We start from the raw sequence: 11615 nt of genomic DNA on the forward strand, positions 1-11615 counted from the left end.
TTCCAGTTTCAATGCAGGAATCTCAATAGATATATTCCCCACTCAATACTCTAATTCAGAAAACTCTATGAAATACCTACTGTGTGTCAGGCACTTTAGTAGGAGTTATGATATAAATTAAAAGCTGAATTTTTCAAGTAAAAAAAAACCAAATGGAATATTTCTCTGTCTATTTTTCTTAACAAAATAAATACGCCTGAAGTATAGTTTAAATAAAATAATAATCAAATTTTCTATACCATCCACCAAACCCATTCAAATATTTAAAATAAATTAGGGCATGTAAGAGAACTCCAAATACAACTTTAAACAATTAACAAGTGGAAATAAAAACATTAAGAATGAAACATTGTTGATGGGAATGGCCTTTAAACCTTTGCTATTTCAGGATGTATACAGTGAAACAGAAAGATTTTGAAAATTATGAAAGCTTCAGTCAGTCTGCAGAAGTTGGTTAGTCTGCAGTGTAAGTATCTTAAGCCTTCTGTGCAATGTGGATATTCTGGAAGAAAATATATGGAGCCTGTCTGTTTTTCTTTTCCAGAACCAGATGCAAGAATTTGGTAAAGAACACAGGTAGAAGAGATCATTAATTTTCCTTTCCCTCAATAAGCTATTTTTATTATGCCAATTTTAATTACCATGCAATCGGACGGGTTTAAGGCTTATATTCTCCACATCACTGGACATCACAAACATGAAAGCATTTTATACTGTCATACATCAGTGTTTGTTCTAGCTTACACATATATACAGAAATTATCCACGCATCTTAACCTTGCTATTTCCTCCTTTCAAACCAACGTCATATTACCACAAAAGCAGCTTTTTAATAAATGGTATAAGAAATACAGCAAGGCACACTGTTTTAAAAAAAAATTTTTTTTCTCATTACCACCTCAAGAAGCATAGAAACCAAAAACAAACTTAATAGTAGAATGTACCAGTTTATATGACACAACACTGTTATAGTTGTTTCTTGAAGTGCTGCATAGATCATTATTAAACAGAAATAATTAAAATGCCACTTTCAAACATCACTTAATTTTGACATAAGGATCAATGTATCTCCTCCTCTATACTACAATCAAATCAAGGGGTGGATTTTTAGGTAAATCTCTTTCAATAAACATAGGTATAATATCATGAAAAATTTCAGAGCAAAACATAAAATTGGTCAAGTACTGATGGGAGGGGTGTCATTCCAGACAGTGGGTTTAATGGACCATCCATTTGGTGAACTGCAGAGCTTTAAAAGGAGGAGGGAGAGGAGAGGGAAAACAGAAGTCTTGCTGGAGAGAGAGGGTTGCCAGAGGTAGCTTGGGACAGGAATCCGAGGGAGAACAAGCAGCTTCGAGGAACTAAGACGATCATCTAAGAGAAGCAATGCACACATCCAGATCGAAAGGCCCACATGGACAGACCGCATTCAGAAGGAAGGTTCATCTTCAGAAAGTCAATGTGACAGGCGGCAGTGATAACAGGGTGGAACCCAAGACCAGCCCAGGGTGGATCGGGCTAGCCCTGAGCTTCAGCCAGGCTATCTACAGGAAAGAAAAAGGTGACAGGAAAAGGTGTCAGTAATGTCTCTGTCATTTGCAAAGGGAGGCGACTTTCCTGAAGCTGCCGGTGGGGGTGGGGTGGGGGAGGGGTCATCTATGCTATCACCTGAAATGAGAAGTTATGATATGCGACTTTCACTAGCTCAAAGGCTCAAAGAACACACAGACACATTTTCAGTTCAGTAAGTTATATAGATACTTTAATATGTTCATGTTTTCAAAAATAAGAAAAAAAAGAATAATGATCTTTTCTCTGGGTCATCAATTCATCTGTTCTGGGAATGATCTCAATTTTATCAATCTTCTTTTTAAAAATCTATATGAAAATGTCAGGCACTCAGTACCAAAGGAGGCAACAATGTATGAACACAACTCACAGATGGGTACCTATCTGGCTAACACTTCCTTCACTGGTTTGTGTATGATGTTCTATTCTAGAGTAGTGGAACATTCACAACATTTTGATAATTCCGACTGCTTTAGGTTCTTGTCTAGGAAAAGGTATAATTAGAATTTACAACTCAACTATTACTAAGTTTCATTTTAGGTCCAGGAAATGTCATGGAAACTGAACTGACTCAATTCTCACTTTATGTGTGATGATTGGTACAACTTTCTCCCAAGATCATTGTGTCCTATTTATTTCTAAATGGCTACAACAACTGGTCAAATCTGAGAAACATCTAAATTCCAGGATACAAAGTAGTTTGAGTTCTCAGTCCAACTTTCAAATAAAGCAGATCTCCGCCTGCTTGGGTTTAATCTAAATTCTGAAGTGCTATATCAGTTTTTTATACCGCCCCTGACCTTTTAGAAGCAAGTATTCTTCAAAAGATTTCCAACCATAGTTCCACCACAGCCAAACAGGATGTTGAGAAGATACAGGAAGTTGTCAGGGATGGGGGAGACAGACAGAGGCAGATGGAACAAAATTTGGTACAGTAAAATAATGTAGTAATTCAAGAAAGCACAGTGCAGCATGGCTCACATGCTGAGGATGTGACTCATCTGGAATCTGCCACTGAGCGGGGATCCTCTAGTGAAGCCAATCCCATCTTAGTAAAAGCTGGCATTCGAATTCCCTCCGGGTAATCAATTCTTTCAATTTGGCACACTTGGTAACAAGGCAGGCCAAATGGGCTCAAGCCCAAATCCTCTCTCTCTCTCTCTCTCTCTCTCTCTCTCTCTCTCTCTCTCTCTCTCTCTCTCTCTCTCTCTCTCTCTCTCTCTCTCTCTCCCTCTCTTCCACTCCCTCTCCGTGTGTGTGTGTGTGTGTGTGTGTGTGTGTGTGTGTGTTTGTGTGTGTAGAGAGGGATGGGAGACAGAGAGACAGGGAGACAGAGAGAGACTGACTTTATCCAATAAAATCTTTCTATAGCCTGGCAAGTTATTCAGAAGTACCAGATAATTAGAAGCACATCCAGCAGAATCTGGGCTTAGTAAGGTGATTTAAAGGTAAAGTTTATAGACCCGTGTAGTGTCTAGTGAAGGAATAATACGCAAGCCCCCAATGTAGTTTCCTAAAGCTGCTTGGCTAGCTTTGGGAAAAGCCAGTGTCAGCCCCGTAAGAGAATGAGACATTGTATGTGATGAGAAGTATTGGCTCCAACCATTTTCTATGTTTATAAAAGCGGAGCTGCACTTTAAATTGTATTAACACACATCAACATAAATAGTCATCAAAAATCTAAAACTGTGGCCACCATTACTCATATAGACTGATAAAGCAGGTGAGACAACGAAACTACAACCAAAAGAATAACACACACACACACACACATACACACACCACATTAAACCATTAGGCAAACAAAGAGAAAACACAAACTACACACTGGCTGGATGTAAGGAGTTAACTTTTTACACTATAGAATTCATCCAGCCTGAAATTTAGGGTTAAACCATTCATCAAAGATCACAGGCTTATGATGAGGATTATGAAGCAATAACTGTCAGAATACAGCAAAAAGGTTAGTGCAAACTACATTTCTTAGGCAGGTCCTAGGAGGCACTCCAGACCTATGCTATGTGCTCCCTCCAGATTAGGCAGGAAGAGCTGGATCTAGCCAGTTACCTCCCCTTTGGTGTGATTCCCTATAACTGACCTCTCCATCTTAGCACAGATGGATCTAGTGAAAAGTCCAGCAGTGTGCTGGAAACAAGTGCAAACACACACTGTTAGACCACGGTAAATCTTCTCAAAGGGGTTCAGAGGTCTTTAATTAGAACAGAGTAAATAAAATAATTTTCAAAACTCTTTGAAAAGAATCTGTTCTGGTTGCAGACTATCTGCCTGGTTCTAAGTTGTAAACACGTTCAGATGGGATTATAATCATTTCATCTGATGATCTATTTCTGGGAAAAGAGCTCCAGCAAATTGACTTTGGTGAATTGTGATGTCCTGGTACAAAGACAGTGCCATCTAACAGCCCCCAAATGGCTCTTAAAAGGAAGAACTTCGGCTGGCTTTGGACAGTGTGGAAGGAACACTGACAACAAACAAGCTCATATGGATGTAAAATCTCGATGTGGCTTCAGTACACACTCTGACAAGGAGTGCTTTCAGACTGAATAACTTCTCAGGTGACAGTACTTTGACACCTGACAGGTCAGTGCAAATTTACACCCAATGCTTGTAACTAAGCAAAAAAAAAAAAACAGGCACAAAGATGTTTTGTTAACATAATGAGACACACACACACATACACACACACACACACACACACACTCACACATGCATTCACACTCACACACTCACAAACACACATGCACACACAGACATTCACACTGTACACACACAGGTGTTCACACTGCACATACACATGCACACACACATGCAAGCACTCACACTTGCACACACACTTGTGCTCACACACCCTCAAAAATGGATAGGAGCAATCTATGGCTGTTCACATAGCTCTAGACTGATAAACAAGTCACTTGGGGGCGATGTCTATTCTACAGTAGTAGAATCTGGTAGCTTCTTCTCTTTGCCCACAGTACAGCCTGGTGTGGGGCACAACAGAACCCTTCTGATAGGCAGGCAAGCCGCTGATATTTTTACACTGTCTATGCTTGTAAAATGTGACAATTACACAGATCTATCAGCACCTCCACTTCCCTCAAGTCAAAAAATGGAATTGCTCATCATTTCCATTTCATTTCAATTCCATTTCTCTATGTGAGGAAGAGAAGAGACTCCCAGAGGATCACACGGGGAATGCATTCCAGAGCCTTCACTGGGGCCAGGCCAGCATGTGTGTCTCTGCTCCAGATCCCAGCAGGACTGGGGACTTGAGGGTCACAGTCACAGGGAGACTGCTCACAGTGCTGTTCCTTTCAAGCCTTTATCTTTTTTCAGAAAACAAAATCAGCCAGGCTTTCTGGGTCCTTCCATGGAGACGGGCAGAGTCCACATCCAATCAATTCTAATAGAAACTGTTCTGAAGAGGCTTATGGGATACCGGTTACTCTCCCTTAATGGTCAGTTTTACTGCATATTGATGGAGGGTGTGATTATAGGGTGGCCTCGACTCACAGAAAACACATCACTCTCTCCCCCTTTTGTTCTCACTTGCAGCCAATTGTAAATAGTGTCTGAAATAGAAAATTAGTGAAGCTATCAGCAAGTAGGATGCCTTTCTTTGGTTTTGCATACTGAGTTTATTTTTAGGGTATATATATGGTATAGATTCCCCCCTCGCTCCCCATTCTAGCAGCTCGACATAGAATCGCACATTTTAATGAGCTCAGGGCACAGGTGTTGCAGGAAAAAAAATAATGATGTTTGCCATTCATCTTTCAAATTAAATAATGTGTTTTTAAATAGTAACTTTTTTCATAATACATTATGGGAACAACATTTATCTGTCACATTTTAAAAGATGTATTTGTAATAAATGTAAATTACTTTTAGAAAATCAGTAATTAGGCTCATCAAAAAAATAAACAATCTGCCACAAAAAAGATAATCTTTAGCATAGTTAAGTATAATAACTGTTATTTGAATAAGTTAACAAATTAGGGTAGATTGCTTCTGTAATTCATTTCCTATAGCACGAGTTTAGGTTACGGCATTAGGCTTCTGTAGTGGGGGTGGAGGGGCGTTATGCACCTCATACTTTGGTGAAATACAACTCTCATATTTGAAAACTAAATTTCTCTTTAAACTTGATTGAGGAAGTGCATTCATCACTGGGGCTTAGAAATGGGAAATAACAGAATTTCTGTGTCTCTTTTAGAACTATATCACCATCTCAGAATTATCAATCAATAGCTGTCTTATTAAATATGAAAAGTGGAATGAATTTCTCAAAAAAATACTGATGGCAATCAGGCTGTCACCTTCAGGCAAAATTCAAAAATTCTGTTTTTATCGAGGCGCCATTAACTTGTCATGGATCCTCCCAGTCTCTGAGTTCTGCGCTGGCGCTCAATCTGTGTGTGTACAAATAGGGGACTCTTCTTCTACATCAACCTTTTGCCTGTTTGGATTCTGAGGCCATGAGGAGGAGCTGTGACAGCACAGCCTTCCCCGGGGAAGTGACTGGGATACTGGTTCTATGAGGCAGAAGTCAGAGGGGAAGCCACGGTGTGCGTGCAGAAGGAGACCGCTGTCAGCCCGATCCTTGCTCATAAACCGGGCAGTTCTAAGCAGGAGCTGCAGTCAGGAATGCAGCTACGGAACATGCATTTTGATCTCAAGCAACGCCTGTAACTGGCAAGATATTTTTCTCCTCTAGTTGGAGAAATTAAAGCCCTAGATGGATTAGCTGTTTTCTCAAATATTGCATTGCTTTTGCCAAAATGATGGAATAAATATAATGTCACTTGAAATGTCAAAATTTCACCACTGGTCCCCTTGTGTTTTTCACAGTGGCTATCACTGTTGTGTTTCTACTTAATGTCTTATCAAGATGTGTATGTGTCACAAATAAGCATGCTGACCAGCCTTCTATAGTGGTTGTATTAATGCACACTCATACCTACACACACACACACACACACACACACACACACACACACACGCACATGCACACATACACACACACATACACACATATGCATACACACACATATACATACATACCCACACACACATACACACATACACACACACATATACATACACACACATGTACATACATTTCCACATACACACATACACATACACACACACACACACACACACACACACACACACACACACACACACGGTAGAAGTTCTCATACATACCTTTCAATGAGATGATTTCCATGCTTGGGGGCATTACATTCTACCTAGGCATGTTACTATGTCGATCTTCATGAAAGCTTATGAGCTTCTCTTTACAGGTTAAAGTTTGGGGGCTGGGATACAGCGCAGCCTTGCCTTTTGGCTTTTTCACATTCAAAGAGAAAGCTTGAATTTTCGGCTTAGCTGAAGCAGCGTTTTCTTCCTGCATTCCTGATACACCTTGCTTTCTTGAACTCCCCTCTCTACCGGCCTCTCCTGAGTGGGTGGTAGGCTCTGTGCTCTCTACACAGCCCTGGGAAGTGTGCGACACATCATCTCCTTCCTTTGCCTCATCAGCTCCCTTCTGAGGGGAAAGTCCTGAAAGAGGCACCATGTCTGTCTCACCACTGACCACAGAAGAGCTGGCTGTCATTTGTTCTGGCTCAGCAGTGTCATCCGGGACTGCTGATTCGTTTGGAAGGGCACTGGGGAGACAAGTTTCCTTATCAACAGGCTCATCCTCAACACAGGCTTCAAAGAAGCAGTCCATGTCTTCTTCCTTGTCATCTAAGCCAGAGTCCACAGTGTCTGGTGGCAATGGAGTGCTGCTCTTCTCATCTATGTAATTGGTGACCTCCCCACAATCACTGTCGTGGGATGAAAGAGACAAGTAGGAGTAAAAATCCCCCTTCCGCAGGTGTATGGGCCGATGTGAGTGTTCTAACACCTTCTCCTTAATCTGGGTCAGCGACGTGGGAGCAGCCACCTCACATTCAGGTTGCGATTTGCTTTTTAGGGCCGTTGATGCCATGTCAATGATTTCCTTAACAAAGTCATGCACTGAACAATCTTCCTCATCTTTTTGATGGAAAACATCTGGCTTGCAGTTGCAACAGGAAGTGCTGTTGCTGATAGAAGCATTTTCTTCTGTCTCATTTTGTTGGAGTAGGCAGCAACCAGCAGACTTTCTAGCCTCACTTGGTGCGTCATTAGACGAAGATTTCAGACCATCACTGTCTTGTCTGCTTCCAACGCTGCTTTCTGACAGTAGTCCTGGGCAAGAGTTTTGGACTGATGTGCAGTCGCCACTTTCAGGATGCTGGGGACTGGGACCTATCTGTGAAGGCTGTCTCTCATTTGGGGGACTGAATTCCTTTCTGGCAACGTTTGAATCATCAGAACCATCCATTAATGTTTCACATTCGCCGTGCTTGGACTCAGAAATCTTTTTCACATTTGAAGCAAGGTTCTCCGATGCCTCCAGACGCCCTTGTGGCTTCTCCTTTTCTCTTTCTGGAACACTTTCAACGTTGCCGTTTTCCATGTCAGCCACATGTGGGTCTTTAGTGACTTCGTAGATATTTTTCTTATTTTCCCCTTTGGTTCCTAAGTCATGAGTTCTGGGTGGATTCTTACCATTCCCATTGTTTTCAGAGAGACATTTTATGGAGCCATTTAGAAGAGCCTCGATGTCCAGGGTATCCGAAGAGTTGGCCTTCTCGGTATTTCCCCCATCTTTATTGACCTTTATTTCATCAGTGGTGCTGGACCGTTTCTTTTCTCTTGTCAAGGAAAGTTTGGGTCTTATCCAAGTCTGCAGTTCGTTCTTTATGTAGTCCAGTCCAGACATCAGGTTGCTCTCTTCATAAATTTCATCGTCTGTTGCGATACTGGAGTCATCATCCTCATCTTTGAGGCACAGCTCTTCTTCTGTCAAGGTGAGAGTGGAGCTGGAGAGGAGGTCGCTGTCGTCTTCATCATCAGTGCAAGCCGAGGTGCAGGAGACATTGACAATCATGCTAACATTGACGTCACTCTCATCAGCCACTGAGCGATTCAGGCGCTTCCTGAACGACGCATTGGATTCTGGGATCTTGTTTTTGTGTAACACAATGTCCTCCGAGCAAAGAGAGAGCTCGTCGCTGCTACTCAGTTCTGTAAGAGACACCGGTGAGTCTTCATTGATGGAGGATGCGACATCCAATGACATCTGGCCACTGAAGGACATCTTTTGGGAACTGCTTTGCAGAGTGATATCAGAAACACTCCGCTTGATCTTTTGCTCTGAGGGGCTCTGTATATTCTCCAGGCGATTCAGAAGGTCTAATGTCCTCTTGCTCAGCTCACCAACCGAGCCACTGCTCACACTTATGTCCCCAGAGCTGTGACAGCTAAAAAGATCCTCATTGCTCTTATAGGACGTCAACCAACTTTCCAAAGAAGTGCTTCGCTGGAGGCTGTCACTGCCGTTTTTAAAGATTCCCAATCCAAACAAATCACCCCCTGGAGAAAGGGACTCTACAGAAGAGCTACGAGATAAAAGGGAGAGCTGTCTGGCATTCTGAATGCCCGCGAGTGTCTTCTCTATGTCACTACTTTTGTATGAGCTGTGGCCCATCTCGTGGGGTGCACTTGCCAAAATCCTTTCATGGGGAGGCAGCGCATCTGGTTGTAACTCTGAAGCCTGGTGTTTAGGTTTGCAGGACTTTTTATCAAAATAAAAACCACAAAGAAGGTGATCCTCCACACGTGCCTTTTCACTCTGTGGCTGTTTCATTATCATTGGTAATTTGAGTTTTGAGCCTTGGAGGTATGAGTAATCATAAAATGTAAACACATCATGTCTTCCTTGTAATTCTTCTCCCAAACAATCAGTGGCGTGTTTGGTAACACTGTTTAAATCCCCAGATCTTCCCTTTACACAGCCCGCTGGTGAGATGGATGCCTGGGAGACACTTGAAAGCTTAATGCACTCCTCCTTATCTTTCAATTTTTGCTGTAGCACATTGGCTGCATCTCCCATTTGTGGGTCCAGGTGTTGTGTTTCAGGGTTACTTGGGGACCCATCCACCACACTGAACAAGCTCATGTCGGAGCTGGTTGGCATATCATTGTCTCCTTCACTGACAATTCCACTCTCACTGCCTGAATTCTGGCTCAAGTCTCCACTGTGACACGAGTAAGGCCTCACCGAGCCAGAACCCCCTAAAAGGTCTGGTAACGATTTTGTGGATGAAAATGAAGAATCTTTACTGAGGCTCTTAGTTAAAACAGTGGGCTGGGTTGTGCCCGTGAACTTCGGGCTGCTTTTCAGAAATGGAGTGTGGCTGTCCTCGTGCAGCTCGACGTTGTGAAGACTGTACACTTGGTAGATGTGTGGGCTGGAAGGGGCGGTGATGTTTGAGGTATACGGAGACCCTCCACAGTCACCTGCCTCCTCTTCATAACCAGAGTCCTTGTGCTGTGTCTCTTCTAGCTTCACGGTGGGTACCATAGGCTCTGGGTCTTGATCAAGATCGTTTGATTCTTCGTGCACACTGATGAGTTTGTTACTTATGTCGGTTTCATCCCATTCCAGGGCATCCTCACTCATCCCATTGAGGTCCATCAAGCCTGGATCAATCACATTCAAATTCTCCTGTAATAGAAGGGAGGGGAGGCAGACAGAGAAGAGAGAAAGAGAGAGAGAGAGAGAGAGAGAGAGAGAGAGAGAGAGAGAGAGAGAGAGAGAGAGAGAGAGTATTAGAGAACATAATCAGGAAATTGTTATCTATTAGAACCTCTTGGAAGTTAGAATATAAAACCAAAGCACAGATTGGAAGGTACCAGCATCAAGAACTCTGTTCTGCCTTGAGATGATATCCAAACACTGTAGGGGTGGGCTGTTATCAACAATGACTGTCACTGAGGGATTAGCATAGATTCAAATATAAAATAGATATATTATTAAGTGATCCCTTATTGATTTAACTATTTCCTGTTGATTGTGTTATATTTTAAATCTTAGTTTGGGTGGATTATTGTGGGTTGAATATGAAGTGTGTCCCACAGGCTCATGTTTTGAAAGATGGATCCCCACCTGATTGCACTATTTTGGGAGTTTCTGGAGATCTTTGCAGGTAAGATTTAGCAGGAAGAAATATGTCACTTGGAGTGGGTCCTTAGGAGGACCTTGTCCGTAGCCCCGTTTCTGCTACTTCTTCACAGCACAGCACACAAAGCCCCCCCACCCAGCACATGCCCCAGGGCATGGGGTCAGGTGACTATGAATGGGACTCTCTGAAACTAAGATCCCCCCAAAAATATCCTTTCCCTTAAATTAAGCCAATATTTTAGTTGTATTATGTGAAAGTAAATAAAGCAGCTAAAAATAAAACTGTCTGCAAAATGAAGATTAAAAGGTAGAGTCCATGAAATATCTATCATAGGGTACATATATGCTCAGAGTAGTTTATTCCCTGAGTCTCTAGTAGAGAACTATCTGGTGCTGTGCATCAGAACCTTCTAGCCTATTTCTGGGTTAAAGTCCCATTTATCCAGGAACAGTGTATATACCATCATTTTTCTTTCTTTTCTGGGCTTGGCCATGAGAGCGAAGCTTTGTCTCCTGTTGGCCAAGATGAGCAATACCCTCATCTTCCTGAGTGTTCCAGGCAGCTCCTTAACAGTGTGTCTTCAATCCCTTTCTTCTTTATCTTTTCTTTGTGAGATAGATATCACTTTGACTCTTGCTAATCATTACTATTGGTTTGCCTATGCTTCTGATAGGTAAAGCCTTTCGGTCCCTAACTGTCTGAAGACTTTCCTGACTCCCAGGGATGTGATAGGCTAGGTGCCCATCTGCTGCTCTCTGCTTGCCTTCATGAGAACTCAACATTTTCTTGGCCTTCTATGGAATTTAGCAATTAAACAGCTCCTTCAGCATCCTCACTTCTCATTGTCTAGTTTTATTGTGGAGCCAAGGAAGGTGAAAAATATACTGTGGGCCCTGAGAGGTTCCCCTACAGATAGAACCATAGAGTATTCTCTGCTCTGCCTAAGCTCATGCCAACGAGGTA

The 11615-nt window shown here is 42.2% G+C and overlaps 1 protein-coding gene across 1 annotated transcript in view; it reads right to left on the reverse strand.

Moving 5' to 3' along the window:
• Positions 1 to 282: 282 nt before the first annotated feature.
• Positions 283 to 11615, reverse strand: part of Akap6 (A-kinase anchoring protein 6) — a 282310-nt gene continuing 270977 nt past the window's right edge. The window contains exons 12-13 of the mRNA XM_052185864.1: positions 6799 to 10195; positions 283 to 1544 (exon numbers count right to left, since the gene is read on the reverse strand). Of these exons, the coding sequence (XP_052041824.1) occupies positions 6839 to 10195 (3357 nt within the window). The 3' untranslated portion in view covers positions 283 to 1544; positions 6799 to 6838. The remainder of the gene's footprint in view (positions 1545 to 6798; positions 10196 to 11615) is intronic.

The sequence above is a fragment of the Apodemus sylvaticus genome, chromosome 6, assembly GCF_947179515.1.
Source record: "Apodemus sylvaticus chromosome 6, mApoSyl1.1, whole genome shotgun sequence".
NCBI lineage: Eukaryota > Metazoa > Chordata > Mammalia > Rodentia > Muridae > Apodemus > Apodemus sylvaticus.